The 21,826-nt window shown below is 40.7% G+C and overlaps 2 protein-coding genes across 3 annotated transcripts; both read right to left on the bottom strand.

Moving 5' to 3' along the window:
- Window positions 1-1,099: 1,099 nt before the first annotated feature.
- On the bottom strand, window positions 1,100-14,468 carry hps5 (HPS5 biogenesis of lysosomal organelles complex 2 subunit 2). Of its 2 annotated transcripts, XM_069708240.1 has the most exons (23): window positions 14,385-14,468; window positions 12,581-12,710; window positions 11,951-12,061; window positions 11,756-11,820; window positions 11,423-11,615; window positions 10,982-11,112; window positions 10,544-10,762; window positions 10,392-10,463; window positions 10,111-10,199; window positions 9,686-9,864; window positions 9,116-9,274; window positions 8,454-8,613; window positions 7,087-7,204; window positions 6,490-6,633; window positions 6,204-6,272; window positions 5,503-6,074; window positions 4,614-4,734; window positions 4,185-4,334; window positions 3,976-4,095; window positions 3,538-3,651; window positions 3,323-3,429; window positions 1,967-2,258; window positions 1,100-1,552 (listed from the first exon to the last, which is right to left on the bottom strand). In XM_069708240.1, the coding sequence occupies exons 2-23, from the start codon at window positions 12,686-12,688 to the stop codon at window positions 1,492-1,494; spliced, it is 3,354 nt and encodes a 1,117-aa protein (XP_069564341.1). In that variant the 5' UTR covers window positions 12,689-12,710; window positions 14,385-14,468; the 3' UTR covers window positions 1,100-1,491. The 2 variants fall into 2 exon arrangements, with proteins under 2 accessions (XP_069564341.1, XP_069564342.1); XM_069708241.1 differs by lacking the exons at window positions 12,581-12,710; window positions 14,385-14,468 and adding an exon at window positions 12,421-12,500.
- Window positions 14,456-20,934, bottom strand: gtf2h1 (general transcription factor IIH, polypeptide 1). Its single transcript, XM_069708242.1, has 15 exons — window positions 20,773-20,934; window positions 20,132-20,300; window positions 19,840-20,032; window positions 18,962-19,127; window positions 18,735-18,828; window positions 18,290-18,439; window positions 18,103-18,182; window positions 17,846-17,979; window positions 17,676-17,763; window positions 17,498-17,586; window positions 16,808-16,925; window positions 16,409-16,499; window positions 16,202-16,317; window positions 15,828-15,920; window positions 14,456-15,746 (listed from the first exon to the last, which is right to left on the bottom strand). Exons 2-15 carry the CDS (start codon window positions 20,283-20,285, stop codon window positions 15,660-15,662), a joined length of 1,653 nt encoding a protein of 550 aa, XP_069564343.1. The 5' UTR covers window positions 20,286-20,300; window positions 20,773-20,934; the 3' UTR covers window positions 14,456-15,659.
- Window positions 20,935-21,826: the final 892 nt, after the last annotated feature.

Genomic DNA, 21,826 nt, shown 5'->3' with positions numbered 1-21,826 from the left:
ATTAAATAATTTGAGCCGTCCCTCGGAGGAGCAGAGGATGTATGACTTTGTTGTGGTGGACCAACCAACCAGACAGAGGCGGTTGAAATATTAGATGTCCAAGTAACTTTAGGAGCAGATTAAAATGACAGGTTTGTATTTTTTTTTTTTTTTTTTTTTAGCCAAACAGTATTTCACAATGACAAAGTAAGTTCAGTTTTGGGGGATTTTTAATTTTTTTTATTACAAATGTATCTGTGTCTTTGCCTCATGCCAAAACCTTCAATCTGATGGTCGCAGTGCCAGTGACCCAGACGGGTGGGGGAGCTGCAACATGAGGGACGCAGGGATTTGGGGAAATGACGATAAACCGAGCACGAGGATGAAAAGGAAAAAAAAAAAAAAAAAAAAAAAGCCATAAAGGATCAGACAGAAAGCTCTCAGTTAAATCAGCGCTGAGGACGTGACTCATAAAGAGTTGTTGTGTCCAATGTGAGCCTTTAAAACTCGAATGAGAAGCAGCGGGATTCACTACGGCCGCTCTTTGATGCTCCAGGTGTGTGATACCATCGAGCGAGTCATCAGTCCCATTTCATTACACTGTTATTAGTATTATCTCTGTTGAATCACGTGACCCATCATCTACTGTGTGTGCTGGAAGAAGAGCTAATGTTGGGAGAAATAGTCTGTTCTCAAAAGTGCAACCAAATATTTGACCTACAGATAAAGGGCCAGTTCAACCTCATTTCCTAATGATTTTTTGCTGACCTCAAAACCTCAAATAGACACCAACTGACGATAATTGTATTTTATTTTTAGTAACTTTAACTGGAATAAAACAACACTTTAAAGTGAAAAAAACAACCCCCAAAGCTTTCAGTTTTCACACTGCAGGAATAAACAAAAGCAGATTATTAGTTCATCTGCAAATTGGATTAAATTTTTACACTCTTGTGTTTCTCCACTGCTGTTTTTGTGGATTTTCCCCCTGATGGTTCCGACACAGGAGAAAAATCCAGTCCCCAGTCCTGATCATCTTACTGCTGAATGAAAGCTTTTGATCTTAAAAGCGAAACAAAACAAAACAAAAAAATCAATGGCTATAACAAGAGGCTTTGTATAGACAGTTTTTATTCACATGATATTACAAGGTTAGAACATTATACGATAATTATTACCAGTTCACTTTTTGTTTTTTTTAATAGCAATCATACAGAGATGCTTGATTAATTGCACATGCAAAAAGCATTAACCTTAATAATTTAAAAAAACATGAATGTGTTCATACACTTTAATATTGATCAAATCTGTAAGTAAATGGAATGAAGACGAGTTATAGTCAAACAGATAATACCGTTTTCACTAGAGGAGAAATACCTCCATCTGATCTCAGAAGCTTTGATAATTATCACAGTGTATAAATGAAGTCACAGCTTCAACAGCAGTTAGTGGGAAGACTTACAACGAGTGTTAGTTCAGTTGTTTGTTTTCAGAGGAGCTGCTGATCTGGAGTCAGGCATGCTGAGACCACAGGAAGCGATCGCAGCGCTCGAGCATCGTCTGGATCATCGCTCTGAAAAAGGAAAAAAAACACCCTTTGTTTCTAGAGGTTTATTTTTTTTAAATATGACAATGAAAAACCAAGAAAAACTTCTTCCACATATTTTGGTTAAACATTTACCTGTTAAAAAGATACTTTTCAGACAACTAAGATAACTGTCAAACTCTCCAAACCGCTGATTAACATCCTTAAACATTTTATTCTGCTCTCTACACGAGGCAAATCCAATAAAGTTGATGGGTTAAAAACAGTATTTTTCCTCATGGTAGTGTGTCCACATCCCAACATGTTATTTGATGAGAAAGTCTGGTTATTGTGTTTCACCGATTTTTTTTTTATTGCTGTTGACAAAAATTAAATGACCTGCTTCCCATTCATTTGGGCTAGTAAGAGTTTGATAGCTCGGTAATCCTCAGCCTGACCCACCTCTGCCTCTTCTCAGCAACTCTCAGCAGCTCACAGACTAGTTTGGAGTGGTCCGAGAGGACCAGTTGCATCCCACAATCCTCCAGGACCGACAGAGCTCGGTCAGGCCCAGCCGTCCGAGCCAGCATGAGGGTCAGATTCTCCGGGCTGATCTTTCCTCCGCAGTCTGCCGAGCCGTTGGCCCAGCTGCTCCCGTTCACACCCGTGACCTGATCGGAGTCCACCACTCTGCTGCACTGCTGAGACAGCTGGATCAGGAGCTTCCACTCGTCCAAGGTCTGCAGCTCAACACCTGGAAAATAACCCGTTTAGACGTGAGTCTACGACGGTGGTTTAACCTGTCGGTGTTTAATCTGGGTGATTGTCCGTGAAGTCACTACAGTGAGTGCAGACAGTATCACCGAGGTAAATTATGAATTACCTGCACATTTCCTGATCTCTAACAACCTTGCATGCGAAAAACAATTCACAGTTATAAATCTTGCCTATTTCTCAACAATGACAAGATGAGGCAATAAAAGAGAGGAACATAAATGGTTGGGTTATCCGAAGGAAGTGATGCATAAATGTGCTTAAGTACTGGTCGAACCTGAACCTCATCCCGACATAAGACAGTCTCCCCTAAAACAGACACAAACTTTTAAAGTCAAATATTTCCAGGTTTATCACCAGGACAATGATTCAATTGGCCAACAAACTCTAAACGCCAGAGTTAAAATGGGACAAGTAGCAGGTTGCCACGGTTTACTCACGTTAACCCAGTCAGCCTTAAGTAAGGTCACTGTCACAACGGTCAGTGTCAAATCAATAATCAACATTTCATTAATTTTGCTGTTCAGCAGATTTCAGCTTGAAGCTACAGCTTGTCAACTTTATTGAGACTATCTTCTTCGATGTTCAGTAGCTGCCACTTAAAATGTTGTATTTCTGGCTTCTCATGCAACTACAGCACTTCTCCAGTGCACTGCTTTTCAGAGGGAAATATTAAGTACTTTTAAGATGAATATTTGACACGATGGATAATATAACAGTCTGTTAAAATGCATCCATCCATCATCTATAAATGTCTTATCTTCTGATGTTTTACAAAAAGCAGTTCGTAGTCGGGGTCACATCTCACAGGTCTACAATTTAGTTCCATCAAATAGTGATTTTTTTCCCTCTAAACCAGGACTTTTACTTGAACACTTTTGTCTCAGAATTATTTTTCGTGCAGGACTTTTACTTTAAGTGGAGTATTTTTACGTAGCTGTATTTTTGGCTTTAAGCTGAGGGATACAATGACCGACTCTCCTGTCAACCATTAGAAATCGAATCGACTGAATTCGTCTTCTGTCCGAGAGAAAACAGTTTTACCATCAGGTTCTTCCAGCAGACTGATGTCGTCCAGCTGACAGATGGTGGAGAAGGCTTCTGTGCGACGTTGCAGCTCCTTGCAGAGGTGGAGGTAGCCGGTCCAGTACCTGTGTGCACACACACACACACACACACACAGTATATGACTATAACTCACTCCCAAATATCAAAAACATAAAATGACTCTTTTTCAAAATGAAGAAAATAATAAATACCCGTGACTGTGGCAAATCTCTGCCATCCTCTGCTTCGAGGACAAGTCTGCAGGAAGACTAATGAGCAGGGACAGGAGACGTCCATAACCCCAGCTGAAACGATGGGAATGCCACCTGCAGCAGAAGACACACAGTCAATTTGGGCACATTTATTCTTGCCCTTCACTTTCACTTCAGTATCTAACCCTGTTGTGGCTTAAATAGAATCCAGCAGTGAAATATAACCATGACGGCAGCTTCGTTCGCATCTTTCAAGCCGTGTTGATTTTAGTTCACGTTTACCTGGTTGATGTCGAGCTTCAAATTTAGACTATTTCATTTACTGAGCACTTATAGGTTAAAATAATACTTGTATTCTTACCAAGTGTGCATACATTTGGTAGGAATGATGAAAGTAAAGTGTTATTTTGCATTTTTCAGATATGAACAGTACGAGACCTGGGCTGTCCATCAGGAGTCAGGGTATCACAGCGTTGAGGAGCATCATGGGTAAGTGCCAGCTCCAGCCAATCCTGCCTCAGTGATTCTGGTTCAAGGAGGGACTGCAAAAAGGACAACCTAACGAAAGAAAGAAATGCTACATTCTGCAACGAGGGGATGTCTTTATTCTTCTGTAATTTGACCAAAAGATGAACTTGAAGATGTACCTGTGCTCCTCAGTTTGTAATTGGACCAGATTATCCAGGTATGCCAGGAAGTGGCTTGGCTGAGCCATGGTCATCACGTCAGCAGGAGTCACGGTAGGATAGAACTGGGAAAAGGAGCGTACAGCTGCCTCCCCGTGCTTCTCATACAGCCTGCATAGTAGCATGGTGATCTTAGTTCACTATTACATTATAAAAGTTTCAAAATGTGGATACAATACGTTTCCTACATCAGGGAAAGACTATTCTCAATGTACGCGCAGCGCAGGTCTAAAGTTTTCACATGCCGACGCGCTATTAAGCAACAGCTAGTTCTGATCCAGCTGATGTCTTAAACTCAGATATTTTGAATCCCAATGTCAAAGTCTGAACACACTTTTCTTTCTGTTCCTTCTTGAAGATCAACTGTTCAAGAAACATGCGGGTGCTGACCTGTACAGGTGAGCGAGGAGAGGAGGTGCACTCCAGGGCTGCAGCTCTCTCAGACTTCGCAGAGATCGGAGCAGATCGCCTCTCTGAAAGACTTCCACCACCTTACTGGACTGAGTGAACTCTAGAGGAAAACAAGACTTCTCAAATTTAGCGAATGATTCCAAATGTAACCACTGAAGACTTTAGGTTGCAGATTTAAAAGTGACATTACAAGAGGAGATGGAGATACAAATGAATAGAGTTTGAAGTTCTCCCTGGGAATTCATTAATTTCAACTAAAGTAATGAAAGTATTCTTCAGTATTATGACCACAGTATGTGACAACGGTGAACTAAGAGGTATCAACTGTCATGTTTAAAAAAATATAAATAAATTGCTCAATGTGATTATTTGCAATATGTATTTTGATCAGATTTACATTTATAACTATTTGGGTATTAGTTGGATTGTTTTTGTGTAGCTGCCAACAAGCATTAATGTTTGGCATGTTCACAGGGAAAAAAAGCAGCTCGGACTGGAAGTCATCAGATTCTCGGTTTTAAGATTTTTAAAATGACGAGTAAAGGGTTTTTATAACTCAAAAGGAGCAGCTAGATTGATTTATTTATGAAACGGGAAAGTAATGTGGATATCTAAGAACCTTTTTTTTTGATTACTCAGTGGGCACATGATACAATATCTTTTACTAATTCATGTTTAACTTCATTATTCATTTAAGTGCAATTATTTTTAGCATATTTTTCATTTCAAATAGGTGCACTACAGCCCTGCTCTTTTGTTTCTTTTGAAATATTTTCTCTTTCTTGATTTATGAATTTTAATCTGAAGAAAAAAAAAAAAATCAAATAAACCAAAGTAGGTGTTTGAAATTGAAGGATAAACTCCTCACCTAGCATGGCCTCGGTGAAAGAGCTCTGTATCTCTGGCTGATCCTGGTAACACAGCAGACACATCCTTCTCACACGCTCTTGATCCAACAGAAAGAAGTAGCGGCGCAGGAACATTCTGCACGCCGGCGCCTGGTCAGTCTGGTTTCTAAAGCAGCTCAGCTCTGTGTATAGTGTGGCCAGCTCGGTGAGATTAACCAGGAGATCTGATGGCACAGGTATCGGGGCCACCACTCGGACAGGCTCCGGAGGACTCTCGGTTGAGTCTAACATCAGCCGTTTCCCACACCGGGCCTCTTTTTCTCCGAGCTCGAGGGACTCTTTCTTGTCCTCTGTAACGATCTCTGCTGGTTCTCCCGATGAGCAGGCAGACTCCTCCTGTTGTTCTGAGCAGGTGTTTAGATCATCTCTATCCCATCTCTCCTCTCCTGATCCATCCATGTTTGAATCATCTGCAGTGGCTGAGACGAGCTCTGCAGGCTCGAGGATTCGCTCCAGCACTGGCAGCCACTCCAGCAGAGCTTCTCTCAGGCCGACCGGATCCAGCAGCACCAAAGGATCTTGAATCAGGGAGCTGATGTTGGGAGAATATATGCAACATTTGAATACCAGAGGTCTATTCAGTTTCTATTGAAAACTGGAAACCAAAAAGGTTATAAAATACTGCCATCAGGATTCTAAATAAATGCCATGCAGTACTTACATAGCTCGCTCTGTAGCTAATCGAAGCTCCTGCATGTCGGCCTCTGTGTTCGATATGTCATCATAAACTCTGTGGCGACAAATACAATTTACTGGTCTGATCTGATTTAGTTTCACTGGTATTTTTTTTTTACCACAAAAGCAGAAGTAAAAAAAAAAGAAAAAGAAATGAGTGTGGACTTATTTCCGTTTTGTTTTTAACGAAACACCACCACACATACATATTTGTTGTCAGTAGAAATCGTTCTACAATGGTTTTATTTCACTTTTTGGAGGTCTGTACTTACTCATTTTCCATTTCCTCTGAGAACGGGTTCGTGCCAGCTAATATTTCAGCGTGTCCGCCTTCTCTGAATTCAGGCCGCTGCCAGAGCTCAGAGTTCTGGAGGGTGTTGATCTTCTCCGTTGTCTTCTTCACGAAACTAGAAACACTGATGAAAAGAAAATTGAAGAATAAAACAATCCTTCACAAATACGTTTTTTTTGTTTGCGTGGTTTAACAATGTAACCATCAGAAAGATGAGCAGAACAACAAACACTGAACCGTTTCATTTTGATGACAAATGAATGTGATGCTTAGAAATGAAACACACAGATGAACATGTCAATAGTAAAACATAGATGTGGGTCTTCAATGGAAAGAGGAAGTTTGCTGTCTGAAAGCACAGCTGTGCTTTAGTAAAAGTTTAAAGCAGGAGTTTCACTCCTCAAGGGAAATACAGACTAAGGAAGTACAAACCACAATTAATTTAACTGGTGTTAATATATATCTTAAAGCCACACACTGTAACTGCATGTCTTGTGTGTCGCGAGCTGCTGTGACACACTCTTCTGTTTAAAGCCATCAGCATGTCGGCCCTTTATTTCTCTGGATGTTCGTTCACCTGTCTTTGACGGCCTGCAGTGCGATGCGGGGGGGTTTGGGACGGAATGAGAGTGGGAGGTGGAACTGCAGGCCTTGCTCAGATCGCTCAGCCTCCATGCGCTCACTGCTCTGCGGATCTGAACAAAGGTGGGGGCGAGAGTCGGAGGACAAACACAGGTAGATGGAGTAGGGGAGGGAACGATGAGATGTGGTGGACATAATGCAAGCGGATGGAGTAAATGTGCCAGACACCACCGTCGAGACGACATAAATCAAATGCTGCACAACACGCACACAAAAACAAAACAGAACCTAAATGATGATACACGTGTGATACAATGGAACGGATAAGAAACATGAAATGAACAGTTTCGTGAAGTGAAGATTGTATTTGTAACGCGTGTAAATCATCACAGAAATTGGTCAGCTTTCAAAGCAAATCCAGTCGAGCAGCAGCAGTGCAACATTTATGATTAATAGTTGTTTTTTCAACTTACATTACAAACACATTCATTTTAGAGGCAAAAAACACAGGAAGGTATTAGGAACAGATACATATGATCATTATAACAGACAGAAAGTCCAAGAGTCAAATTATGATCAGTCACTTTTACACTGATAAATCTACCAGCAGCCAGAAATGTTCCAAATCCAAAATATTTGGCTTTTTTTTTTTTTTTTTTTTTAACCTTAAAAGTTTTTTTTTTTTTTTCAGATGTTTTACTGGAGTGTTTGATGTAAAACTGAAAACAACTCTACTCTCTTTTAACATTAAAATCAAGCGAGGCACAGAAGTTTGCTCCTGCTACAAAACACACACACACACACACACACACACACACACACACACACACACACACACACACACACACACACACAGAGAGAGAGAGAGAGAGAGAGAGAGAGAGAGACAACCACAGAAAAAGACAGCGTGAAGAAAAGAAGAAGGAAAGGTGTGTGAGGGAGTTACTTATTTGCTTATTTCTGGTTTGCTGTGATCAGTGTTTTAGTATTAGTCGTTTCATTAGTTCTGCTGACATCTTTTCAGAGAGTATACTTTGACTGAGAGCCGATGAAAACAGCATCACCTCTATGTCTGTTCTGTGTCCACCTCACTTGGCACTACTAGTATTTACTAAATCCAGCTAGGGGCACCGAATTTTTCATCACAGGGACTATTCAAGTTTTTCCTCATTTGCATTTGTGCCAGAGTGTGTCGATTAAACAGAAAGTGACTGTAAATCAGAAAACAACTATGATACAGTAATAAAGAATACAATAATACAGTGTTTTTTATTCATCATTAAAACCTGAAAATATGTCCACCACCATTCAAAGGATCTTAACTGAATTTAAATATACAATTTTGGAAAATGTGCCTCTTACCATGATCCACCTGATCGTCTTCCTGCACAAAACTGAACTCTTTGAGCCGCTCCTCCTCTGACGTGGAGGGATTGATGAGGGAGCCCGTCTCCTCATCTGACTGGCTTCCTCTGCGGCTGATCACACGATAGATTCCACAGTCCAGGACGTTGAAGCTCTCCTGGATAACGATGAATTTGACATCACTGTACTCTTTCATTATGTATGTACGCAGAAAGACAGAAGCTTCCCGTTTCAGTTACAATAAGCTCATTGACATAAAATGTACTGAATGGAGATTTCTTTTTACAACAGTGCTCTGCTTCTTGTACTCAAACTACATTATAATGAATATTTTTCGTATGAAATTAGCAGCTCCATGGACCTTATGACCAGTCAGAGAGAGAGAGAGAGACAAGTCATGATGGAGATATTTAAATGGATATTTTCAGCTATATTTGTACGTACAAATTTAGTTCCACCAATGAAGGCTGCTAATCCTCAACAAACTGCAAAGTAATGCAATAGAGATATCTGTCCCTTGTCCCGATAGTAAAATGATTAAATTGGTTTCACAGCTGAATGAATTGAAAGTTGGGTTCTCATCGCCTACAGTTTTCGTATTATCTGGCAAACTCTTTACACTGAAAATCATTTAAAGACATGAGAACATCCATTCTTACATGTGAGGAGATGCTGCTTCTGCGGCTGCTGGAGGCGGAGTCCAGAGGCTCGAGCTTTGTGATGACTTCTTCCAGCTGGCCAATCAGCTCCAGGTGTGTGCTGGAACTGAGCTGAGACCTCAGGTGTTCAAGGCGGTCGATGGGAATTGATTTCCTGGCCTAAATTAAACAGGAATAATTTATTAATATTTAGATTATGAATGAAAAATGTGGTTAAGAAACCGGATTTAAAATCCTTGATGCACTTTAACCTGGAGCTAATTTCACATTTGTCTTTCACCATCTGCACAAACCCATATTGTTGATAACTTTAATACATTAGACTGTACCGAGATGATCCCTTAATACCTACATATTAATAGTATAATACGGTTTCTTAGTCAATAGTAGGACTCAAATTAAACACCACACGTGTTTCCTTTCAGGTGAACAGTTACATTCTTTGCTTTATCCTTGGTAACACAGGATATCAAGAATTCAAATGAACGGCTTAGGCCAGATAAGACTGGAGTCTAGTTACACCGTCTACAGAGGTGAGACCAGTTAGTCTGGCAGCAGCAGCCATCTCACCCTGCTGGTGGTGATCGCGTGCTGGAACATACAGCAGACGGCAGCAGCTGGAAGCCAGGACTCCCTGCGCAGCAGACGCTCAACACAGCGCTCTGCGGATAACAGGGAGAGGTGGGACAGACGCCCGCTGCCATGGAGACAGAAGAGCTCGCTGCGGTATACTGCAACTTCAACCAAATCTAAGAAACAACAACAACAACAAAAAAAAACAGGTTGGGATTAATAAATTAGTACAGAAAAAAAAAAAAAAAAAAAAGTCTAGAGGATCATTGCTAAAAACTACAACTTCCATGATCCACCCACATGTCATGAACACTGGGATTGATAATAATTACCTGTCCTGATAATTACATGATTAAGAATAACTTTTTGGATCTTTTGGATCAGGTTGCTGCAGGTATTCTTGAAGAAAGCAGTGAACGCACCTTTAACTTCGGTCCACAGGAGGACTTGTCCATTCTGAGGTGTGAAGATATAAATGGCTGAATCAGTCCAGGTCAACAGGTTCTGGTCTCTACACAAATAAAAGTGTACAGTTACTCGAGTGGCAGGCTCATCTGTAGACTATTTTAATAAAGACGTCACGCTTGTCTTTGATGCTGTCCTATATATTTAAAATATTTACTTTGTGCTCATTAATGTGCATATGATAAAATGTACTGACAGTCGAGCAAATCGGATGATAAAATATTTCTAATAATATTACCCAAAATAAAGCAGTTTAGTGAAGGCGATTGACTGCGGACTCTTCTGCACTGGATTGTAATTTGGCTCATCTCTGCAGGAAGACGTAGAACAAATAAATTAAGAATCTGGCCTTTCTTAAACAGCAGGTCCATAAGTGGGAACTTACATTACCTATAAGTGATGAGAGGAAGAGGAGGACATCCCAGTAGCTGTTTGAACTGATGGGTGCTCAGGACCTCGCCATTAAAACTAACCTCCCATATTCGGGACCCCGGCCGGGCACTGTAGAGCAGCGGAGGCTGACCCACTAACAAACCCCTGTTCTGAGGGAAAAAACAGGCTCCATACTCTCCGTCACGCTCCTTATTTCCAACACGCCAGAACTTCTCCCTGAAGGCAGTCCCAGACAGAAAAATACACAACAACAGAAATATTTAAGGTGGCCAGAGAAACTAGTTGTAGCCTTTGATTAAGAAAACATAAGAGGCCAATGATTGAAAGATTTGTAAAGAATTCTTCACAAAACGTCACAAAACTAGTATATCTAGGAATATCTCCCTCAAGATTGGCTATGGGACACAAGGCAGACAGAGCCATGCTGGAACTCACTTGTCTGTGTCGCAGAGGTAGCAGCGGCTCAGGGAAGACACGAGCAGGCGGCCATCTTGGTACCCGAGCTGAACCACTTTAGAGTCAACAATGGTGACAGTCTGGACAGGGAAGATGACAAATGCTGACCCCTAGAGACAAAAAGAATATTACATAATTAATCACACATGACATGGATATGAAGACTGATACAATAAAATATAGTAAATATAGAGGGCTGAATCACAGCAAGTAGGAGTTTGCTGGACCAAGAAAAACATAAGAAGCAAGAATACAAACACCCATTATTTCAGTTGTCACACAACTAATGTAAACTATGTGAAAGGGCTTATGGTAAAATAATTAAATCACCCAACGTATTTAAAAGGGACTATACATTTGCATGTTTTAACCTTCTTAACTACGAACAACTTTCACTGTTAATCGGCAGTGAATCATTACCTTGCCCAGTTTAGAGGATCCTGCACGGAGAAAAGTCACCTTCCCTCCAGAATCCCCGGCAAAAACTCGGAGCGCGCTGGTGTCCCAGCAGAGTGCAGTGACGGTGTGACCTCTGTGCTCCCAGGACACACTGACTCTGTCTGGACGACCACGCCGCTCCAGCTGTAGCTCCCACACCACCACCAGGCCCTGACTGTACGACAGACAAGACACCGTGAACCATACAGGAAACACAACCAAACACAGAGATACAAAAAAGACTAAGAAAAAGAGGAAGAGGATGACTCTTGCTTAAAAACATAGAAGTACAAAACATCATGGAGAGACTCTAACCTTGTTGCAACAGCAATAAAGTCTTCATCATGAGGGCAACATACCACCTGAGTGATAGATCCCTCCTGAAAAAAAAAAGAGCCCACATTTGGTGAAGAGTGAATAAGAATTTTATCTATGGACACATGCAAACCTACAAACACTGCATTCCTGTTTATGTGTTGCAGTATCAGCTACCAGCAGAACAATATTTACCTTGTGAGTGAGAATGAGCCTTTGTTTCCAGCCCTCCCTCTGAATGAGGTGCAACCCTCCTGCAGATGTTCCTAACGCAAGCCACTTCCTGGACACGGCCAAACAGGTACACTGTAACACAGTCACATTTAAAAAGAGTTAACTCATCAGTTGTTGGAAAAAAAAAAAAAAAAAAAGATAAATCTAGATGAATTTTTTTTGTGATAGCATAATTTACTTCTTAGGTGTACTGCCCACATTACGTCCACTGTAGCTGCAGGAGATTACGTCTACATACTATTGGGCATTTTTTTTTTAAACTTTCTAGTAACTTTAAAAGATAAACGCACACTGTATCATTTCTAGTTGTCTTTCACTCAAAAAAAAAGGAGTTTGACAAAATCGTGATGTGGAATGGTATCATAGCTGTTGTCATCGTTGGTAAACAACCACATCTGCAGATGAAAACCCATCTTAAATTTATGAGTTACCATTGGCTTCTCTCTCTCTCCCTCCTCTTGTCTCGTGCTCTTTACCGCTAATGGTACACGTGTCGATTATTTGCCGCGTTGGAGGCGAGGCTCAGTGAATTGGAAGTACAGCTTTGTACTTTCTTCGTCATTCCCCGTTGCCGGTGTGAGCAAAACCTACCCTGAGCCTGCCGGAGTCTAAACGGAGAGCAGACAGAAGAGGGTCGAGGCAGTCAAACTCTGCCAGTGCATGATTGTGGTTCTCTGGCACGACTGGTATCAGAGGCATCGTCCCTGGTGATCCGACAGAGCTGAGAGAGAAAGAGTGAGTCAGAGAAGTGAAGGAAATAAATGCGAGGGACCTCAAGAGAGCTTCCTTGCATACCACGGCCCTCGGCTATGTGGCATCACATGGCTTTCAGTGGCGTACCTTCTCTCTTAAATTGACCAGTCATGACACACTGCAGCCCAGAATAAACTCCTCATCATCAGACTTTAACTCGTGTAAACTTGTTGTGGAAAAAAACCCAAAAAACCCCAAACAGATCATTCTCAAATTTACTACTGTTTCTAGTTATTACCAGCATGAAGTGAAACTGCCGTTACTAAATGAATAGAAATTGAACTTCCTAAAAATGGGTGACAGTTGCTTAATTTTACAGATGCATGAACTAAATTCTGTTTCAGGCTTAGTTTTCTAAGATAAAAACATGCTATGATCTCTATAATTGTCCTTTGACCTGGAGTCAGCAGTCAATATTGGCAGAAAGACCGTTTTGATAGTGCAAAAACCGCTGTGACAGTATAGTGTGACTTTGATTAACATCTGGTTTTACACAGATTCACTGTATATAATAAATCACCAGAGCAACCATATACTGTAATGAGAAACATTTCTATGTGTAATATAAATGCTTTGCATTATAGTCGACACAAGCAATTCAGACGAAAGAGAAAAGCAGCAGTCGGCTCTGACCTACTCATTTCTATTCTCTTTAAAGCTCTACTGTGACCGAGGTGTATTTCAATGTGAGGTTATTCACTGAACTAAAGTCGCTTAGGTTCACTGAAAACTGCTAAAGGGAATATGCAGATTTGCTGGAGCTCATTCAAAGTGTAAACCACAATCACGAATCGTATTTTAGAAGCTCGTTTTGTTTTGTTTTGTAAGCAGCATCTCCTAAAGTGATAGAAGCTGCACAGAAGGTCCGTCGGGAGCGGAATTACAATATAAACGCGCATGAATGATAAATACTAAAGTAGTGAGTACTGGTAGTGAAAGTACTGGTAGTGAAAGTACTAGTACCTCTGTCGAGATTTCGTGTTCTGTTAGTTCAACTAAAGATTACACGTAAGTGTCACCGGATCTAATGAACAACCGGGCTGCTGGTTTACGTTAGTTTTAATTGATGACGCGGTGAACGGGAGTATTGATGATGCGGTGAACGGACGGGAGTATTGATGACGCGGTGAACAGGAGTATTGATGACGCGGTGAACGGGAGTATTGATGACGCGGTGAACGGGAGTATTGATGACGCGGTGAACGGGAGTATTGATGACGCGGTGAACGGACGGGAGTATTGATGACGCCGTGAACGGGAGTATTGATGATGCGGTGAACGGACGGGAGTATTGATGACGCGGTGAACGGGAGTATTGATGACGCGGTGAACGGGAGTATTGATGACGCGGTGAACGGGAGTATTGATTAGAGGCGACTCGACCAGCCTGAATCACGAGACCCGTCTGATGACACTGATGCTAACTAACGGCAGCATTTGGGAGGCCTGAAAGTTTGAACATTTCACAGCTCCGCGATGTGAAATTATACGTGTGACGGTTTATTACACTTGAGATAAACCCGAGTACTTTTTTTCCCGGTACACTCCAGACTTACTCTGTTTGCGATAACAAGTTAGCAAGCACGCTAAGCTTAAAACACCGACGTTGCCATTCACTCGTAGTTTTGTCAGTTCAACTCACCGGACGGACGGACGGACACTCCGGCGTTACCGCCTGTAAAACCACACCAAACCTCTCTTTAACATCTCTGATTATTTTTTTTTTGGTGGCGTTTTGGAGCAACACAGCGGTCGGACTGTAACCAGTCCACCCGTGATAGCTCGCCGGTGCTAGATTGGATCGGCCGTAGGCTCGTTGCTGTGATTGGTTGTTTCGCTGTTAAGCAACCGGTCCGTCAGCCTATCCCGATCACAAGGCTTTAGCCACGAGCCTCCCACAGCCAATCACAGGCAGACGCTTCCTCCCGCGGATCCAATCTAGCAGCCGGCGTGACAGCTCCGCTCAACTAATGTGAGGACGCTTCCTGAAAGCAGCCACTCTGGACGCGTTAGTTTGTCTCAACGAAAACTGAAACCATTTCCATATTTTACCGAAAAGCAGCTCCGCAAACAGGAAGGCAACACACACACACACATCTACAGCTCTGCATACTGTAGTTTATAGTTCACCACAGCAGACAAACAATCTCTCTGGGATTTTAAACCTAAAATTTAACAAATTAAATTATTGACCACATCAATAGCACCAGAAACATAAGCTGCAGTGCAAGGACATGAAGGAAGCACTGTGATCTGATTAGACAGCGGCATCAACAAAAGCGTTATGCTTCACTTTAATTCAGAATTACGTTTCTGTCTTCAGTGCAGACATTACAAACCAAGTGACCGTGTGATTTAAGTCACAAACCCTAATGCACTCCAGTGTGAAATGTCTTTTCACTATTGCTATATTCACTTCCCCTCTTGCTTCAGGTTTTCTGGAACAGAGTTCCACAATTCGCTCCCGTGTTCAAAGGGGCTCCTTGTATGTCAGAGCGCTCTGTCTCTGCTCGGTGCACTGATGAAGCACATTGGCAGTCCTCTGCTTGCATCTCACACCTCAGCCTCGTTGTCCTGAGAGCATTTTTCTCTGATTTCCATCTGAAATTTGGTCATTTTACACCATTTTAAAAGTCCCATTTAACCATTACCGGCACCAATCTCTCAGCCACTGAGAAAACACAAAGAAAAGAGAAACTAATTACAGTTATTTGTGACTGAGATGCAGTTAGTCTCTGTTGAACATTTGGGGTTGTAGCAGCATCCCTCTATATCTTCCTCATTAAGCCCTTGTGAGCTACGTTCCATTAGGCTGTGCTCTGTGGTCTCCTCATGGCAGTCCAGAGGACCTTCACAAGTCATTTGTCCATGTACTTCAATGTCTCTCTTGTCTTCTCTTTGACAAAACCATCAGAGCTCAGGTTTTCCTCATCATCCGGCGGGTTTGCCAAACATGGAACTTGCTATAGGCAGTCTGCAACATCTCCTCCAAGTGTCCGGTGAGCTGTGGGAACATCACAGAGATTTAAGACGAGAGCCACCTCGTGACAGCTATTGAGTCATTAGAAATACCTTGGACACTTACATTTGCACTCAAGTACTGACGCTGGATTTTCTCTTGAAAAGGACAAAGCTTGGTCATCTGAAATCTCTCAAGGTTTGACTTCATTTTCATCACCTATAAGAAACATATCGGATGACAGACATTGGACAAATTTACAGTTATCTACTTTATGTGGTGTAGCTTATAGACAAAAAGTTCAGTTTCACAGTGGGTGCAAGCTCGATTTTTTTTCCCACTGATCAAGAATAAATATTTAATAATGTCAAATTAACATTATAATTAAATATAAGTGCATATAAAATAGTAAATGTGATTGTCAAAATACTTGATTTTCTTGTGTTGCTAAAATAAAGAGGATCAGGAAATAACTTTTACATAAACTGAAAATTAGTCACCTTCTCCTCTAAAAATGGTGAGTTTACAGGAAAACAGGACCAGAAGTGTCTCAATAACTCTCCAGCAGCTACATAAAGATGCTTCAATTCTCCTTGAACCTCACTGGGTACCATCTCTGGAAAAAAAAAAAAAAAAGATCAAAAGTGAAAAGAAAGTTATTAAAAGAAAGTAAAATGACAAGAATCTCATTTGTACAACACACTTACGACTTATGGCTTGCTGTGCGCCAGCGTTCATGAGGACGCCGCCTGGAGAAAGCGCTGCAATGGCAGAACTAGCTGCTGTGCTGGACAACACCTGCAAAGAGTATGATAATATTTTAAAAACTTTAATGTTTACAATTCAATAAATCTGTAATGATTAATTCATTGTCAGAAAATAAAATTTTGTCGTTATTCAATCTTGTGCTGTGTTTGAACAGCTCAAACAACAAAGATGATATTTGTCCAAAGGTCAAGGATTGTTCAATCACAACAGAGGCTGTTCTTAAGTGTGAGCAGACCTGATAACAATGTGGTAAAAAAGTGACTCTTGAGGGAGTTAAAACACCTTTTTAACCAAAACAATCCATGACAAAGACACAGAAATACAGTGTTTGGTCTAACCTGAGGGAGGTTGGGTTTGTAGTTGGTCATCTCATGCTGGATGTAGTTGACAGAGTTGATGATATCCTGGCTGGTTGTATACTGTTGGGACTGAAGTGGCACAGGGCCATGAGCATACCTTGAACAATAAAAAGAGGAAGAGGAGTGACAAACGTTATATTAGAATATGTTTACAGGTTAAAATGTGCCTGTTTTACAAGACTATACCGTGAATACCGAAGACTTATTTACTCAGGTAGATTCACTTTATATGCTGAAGTGAGATTGTGATGTTGAGTTAGACACTGAAAGGATCTTTACCAGTGTAATTAATCTGACCTTCTATCATCAGTCTATTATGAAACAGGCAGTGAGAGCCCTGACCTGAGAGAGAGACTCAGAAAATAACTAACCCTCCTCTTAAACTTGTCTTTAAAAACTGTACAGGCTTTGCTACAGCTGCCACCACGAATAATCCACCACGAAATGACTGAATAAGGTTTGATTTCAAAATCAAAGTTAGTTAGTTAAAATTCTAATTAGGTGTTAGTTACAGATTCTGAAAGGTAAGAAAAACAATAAATAAAAAAAAAAAAAAAATTTTTTTCCCTCCACACTATATATTGAACAATATGAATTTTCAAGGCATCAGCCACCTGCTAGGTAGAGAACAAACACAAAAATAACAAATCAAATGCGAACAAACCATACCTGTCAGACTTCTTCAGGTTTAATGCGACTGTTTTTGGTCTTTTTTCCCTTTGCAGATCCTCGTATTCAATGGCTTCTTGCAATTTAACCTAAAAGAGTTTACAGAATAAAGTACTGTTACAGAGTGACAACTAAAAAACAACAACAACTCCATTACAAAGCTACAGAGCCATCGTACCTTCTTAACAGGAGGCTGAAAGAAGTCAGAATCCCTGGAGTTTCCATCCGTGCTGCTCGTCTCACTGACTTGATCAGCTGGTGCTTCCCTTTAAACACATGATGCAGTTAGCAGAGAGACAAAGATACAGAGCAGCGTCTTTGTAGTCTTTAAAAAAAAAAATTCTTTACCCTTTGCGTGAGCCTGCTGCCAGCACCATGGCACTGTGATGGTTGAATCGCTTGATGATGGCAGAGTTGCTGCTCTCCTTCACCGTCCTGTTTGCGTTGGAAGTTGAGGGTAGTGTTGTGCTAAGTCCATAACCCTGTGTCACAAAAAACAACAAGTTTTGAGACTGAGGGGGAAAATGGAAAAAAGTTTGACAAGTAAATGATTAATGAGTAGAAAGATGTGGCTGAGGCTCACTAATCATCTCAATGAAACTCACCTCTTCCAATGTTTTATCCTCCAATGACAAGAGGTCAACCAAAGGATTCTTTACTCCTTGAATCACCAGAGACTTTAACCCTGCACGAGACAAGATTTTTAAACAGACTTGTTTTACAGATGGTTTACTTTGCATTAATGAAATAATCCGTGTCCTGAGACCGCAAGAAAAGGTTCAGAACTCCTACCCTTCTCATCCTGCTTGGCACACTCTGAGAAGATGTCCTGTGTTCCTGTGTTGATGCGGTCTCTGTGAAAATAATGGGACTGGAAAAAGCGGGTCCAGAACTCCTTCTCCGTCAGGTTATGAGGCACATTTTCACTATACTTCTGCTTCACTGCAAGTACAATGCAAGTTCAAATAAATATATTTACTCCAATATTTTGTATACCTGATGAGGAATATCAGTTATACATTTTATATCAGTGACTGAGATGAGAAAAACATGCACTAGACTGTGCAGTTTTCTTCTAACTACAGACAACTGATTTCACAAAGCATTTCTTCTGTTAATCAGTAAAATGATTGTCGTAGTCTTTGGTTGAAATACAAATCTAAGCTCGTGGTAGCCTGTCAATACCGTTGGACTGGATGGGCTCTCTTTAAAGCTGAGATATAATATAATTGTTTACCTGCAGGGTATGTTCTGAAGATGGATTCAATGATGTCAGCTGTCAGATTATATCGTAAACCATTGCAGCCATCTGTCTGAGGTCTAATGTCTGCCTGTAAGGTAAAAAAAAAAAAAAAAAAGAGGTCCGTTAATGTTTAGCTGGATGTTGTTCAAAATGCTCAGTCAAAAATTGAATAGAGATTAGAAAATATAGGTGTGATTGTGTATCAGAATAGCTCTACTCACCAGAAAAGCTCCAGATATACCAACTTCCTGTTTGTTGTTGTTCACTGTGGGGTCTGTGTTGTTTATGCCTCCTAACCGGTTGGCCCAGAATTCCTCAGCACTGATCACTTGGCTCACCACAAGGTCTTTATATAACTGGAAAAGAACAGGATCTTCTTGAAGCATCCTGCAGGAGAAAACAGAAATGTAACATTGTAAGAGCACATTCACATACACCGATACAAGGCAGTTAGGAATATCTGGCCTTCTTTATACTGTGTGAGTGGTTTACCCGTCAGCTCCTTAAATCAGAAACATATGTTGATAAATCTGCAGCCTCTGATTTGACAAGTGCCAGAGATCAGTGTCATTATGTTCACTGACTTTACTTTTATTAGATCATATTCAAATAGCATCATGGCTTGTTCAAAAGTTTACAGTTTCACATTGATCCCCTGTGTAATTATTTCTTTAACCATTTTCTTTTGAATGTTTTACTCTTGAAAAGCATTACAATGTAAATATTGTCACATTTTATGGTATGATGACTTTATCACCAAATAAATCAAGAACACTGACTTGAAATGTTGACTAGAGATTAAATGATTGCCTACTAAACGACTGTAGGCATTTCACTACCTTTTTATAGTACTCAAACAAGCATAAATTGCATTTTTTGTTAATGGATGGATGTCAATGGATTTGATGCAATAGTGAGTTTTACATACAGCGGAGCAAGTTTGATTTGCATTATACCGAAGAGATATAAGCAACACAGACAACACCTGGCTGGATAAAGTCACAGTTGATTTTGGTCTTTTCATGCATTTTACTGACAACAGATTAAACTATAGACTATCCTCTTGGTACAATTTTGAGAAAATAGCCGATAGTCTCACCTGTTTTTCTCCTCCAGTTCCTTGTTGGCTTTCTTCTTGAACTTGGGTAGTAGCTGCTGCAGCAGTTCCTTGGCAGCATCTCGGTCTTTGAGTGCAGTGCTATCGTTGGAGAAGTGGAATGTGGTGCTCTCGCCGGTGTGAAGGACCAGCTGCAGCTGAATTTTGGCTTTACCATCCGGGCTGATCTTCTGACCTGCACAGAGCAGCAGTAAAGCGCAGCTTGAGACCACAATGTGTTGTTACACATTAGTATCTCAGCTCTACTTGTAATTTCAGGGGTTCCAGTACTCACAACGAATATCTGCATACAGGTGGCTGACTGTGAAGCGGTCTTTGCCCTCTGGACCCCAGGCTATACGTTCAGCCATCAGATATAGTGTGCCGTCCTGCTTCCGCTGACGAACCTTTTTCACCACCAGCAGCACCTCCTCCGATAGTGATGCCATGGCTCAAACGAACAACTGAGAAAACAAGATAAACTCTCATTGATTATCATTTATAATCCTATCATGAATAACATTCACGCCCTGGTAAAAAAATGTCACAAATAAAAAGGATTAACAGTGGATTAGTATGAAATGTGTAAAAGCTCACAAACACTCATGTAACGCCGTGACACAAAAGCCCAGCCGTTTCATGACCTGCAGTGACACAATTAACATTAACATAGTTGACTACTCGAAGCTATGAAGCTCTTTGTATGAGGTGCAAGCATCAATAATTTCAGTTCACGACACCACAACGCCCTGAACAAATGCTCTGCTTCCTGCAATTCTGCAACGTAACGTTAATGTAAACAAAACGCACGCAGGTCGCTGCTGTGTTGCCGGTTTAATCAAATCAACTTAGCTAACCAGCCTGACGTTAGCTAACGTTGACAGTCAAGAGGAGAAAAAGCCTCAGAGAGAGAAGTCGGCAGGAAACTTACTTTACCTCAAAATAAATCAGCTCCGCAGCGAACGCCTCGCTTCCCCCTCAAAACATAATCTCGAAATCGTGTATTTTTGAACATAGGAACTGCAGAATGACTTATTATTATTTTTTTGTTTTACTGAATTTGGACTACTCTAACAGTGTGCGATCTGACTTCAGCGCCGACATGACTGCCAAGCGGTGCGTTACACTAAAAGCGTTCCGGTGGGATAAGGCGATGAAAAGTTCCTCTCAGAGCCGATGAACTCTTTAAATACAGGAGGATACAAAAGATATTACACCACAACTTAACCAAATTATCAGGTCAGCTGCTGCTAATGATAACATTATTGATAACGATATTATAAGTTAATGAAGCAGCACATTTTGTCAAATTTTGCACTTTATGTGGTAAAAATTGACACTGTTTTGAATTTTATTTAAACATTTAATAATGTATTCATTTTCAGATTTAGTGTTTTGAAAATATTATTTAATTTATACATTATATATTTGATGAATTCATATTTACTTATTTATTTATTTTGGAGGTGAGCAATAATACTACTAATAATAAGGTTGAATAAGGTGACTGTAGAAGCCCAAAATACACTTTTTTTTTTATTTACAATGGGTACATTGGGTGTCGCTGTAATAGCCTAATCTCTTGCGCTCAGGTGAATACAGGCAGGAAGGTCACTGTTGTTGTCAAGTGTTTGACACCAGAAAAGTAAAGGGATTTTCACCGCTGTGACACTAAAGTTTGTATGTCGTGCTGTAAAGTTGTGTATTGGTTTATGGCTGGAATCTTGGACATCGGACATGTATGCACAGTGGAAACAATCAAAAGGTTTTGTCATTCTGTCACTCAACACGACGGACATAAACTCATGGGAACATCAACATCAGATGATATTAGATAAATATACATAACTGTAAGAACTCCAGGTGTTCAAAGCCTGCAAATGATCTCAAATCTGCAAATCTGTACCGGGCTGTAATTTGTTTACCACCTTTACTGCTTCACAGATGCTTAAAGTACATATCAGGTGCACTGAATCTTCTTACTCTCTCA

The sequence above is a fragment of the Brachyistius frenatus genome, unplaced genomic scaffold (genome assembly GCF_029030835.1).
Source record: "Brachyistius frenatus isolate BFR_SWC_R1_liver_20210118 unplaced genomic scaffold, ASM2903083v1 Contig_74, whole genome shotgun sequence".
Classification (NCBI taxonomy): Eukaryota; Metazoa; Chordata; class Actinopteri; family Embiotocidae; genus Brachyistius; species Brachyistius frenatus.
This window is presented reverse-complemented; position numbering and strand designations above follow the sequence as displayed.

Excerpts from the sequence above, each read along its gene's own strand:
- hps5 (XM_069708240.1), bottom strand. The coding sequence starts at position 12,688 with ATGCCTCTGATACCAGTCGTGCCAGAGAACCACAATCATGCACTGGCA. Across the intron at positions 8,614-9,115 it reads GAAGCAGCATCTCCTCACAT|GAGAGCTTCAACGTCCTGGA; the intron begins GTAAGAATGGAT and ends ATCGTTATCCAG. Across the intron at positions 1,553-1,966 it reads GTTGCTGAGAAGAGGCAGAG|AGCGATGATCCAGACGATGC; the intron begins GTGGGTCAGGCT and ends TTCCTTTTTCAG.
- gtf2h1 (XM_069708242.1), bottom strand. The coding sequence starts at position 20,285 with ATGGCATCACTATCGGAGGAGGTGCTGCTGGTGGTGAAAAAGGTTCGT. Across the intron at positions 18,440-18,734 it reads CTTCAGAACATACCCTGCAG|TGAAGCAGAAGTATAGTGAA; the intron begins GTAAACAATTAT and ends TTGTACTTGCAG. Across the intron at positions 17,980-18,102 it reads AGGATAAAACATTGGAAGAG|GGTTATGGACTTAGCACAAC; the intron begins GTGAGTTTCATT and ends TTTGTGACACAG.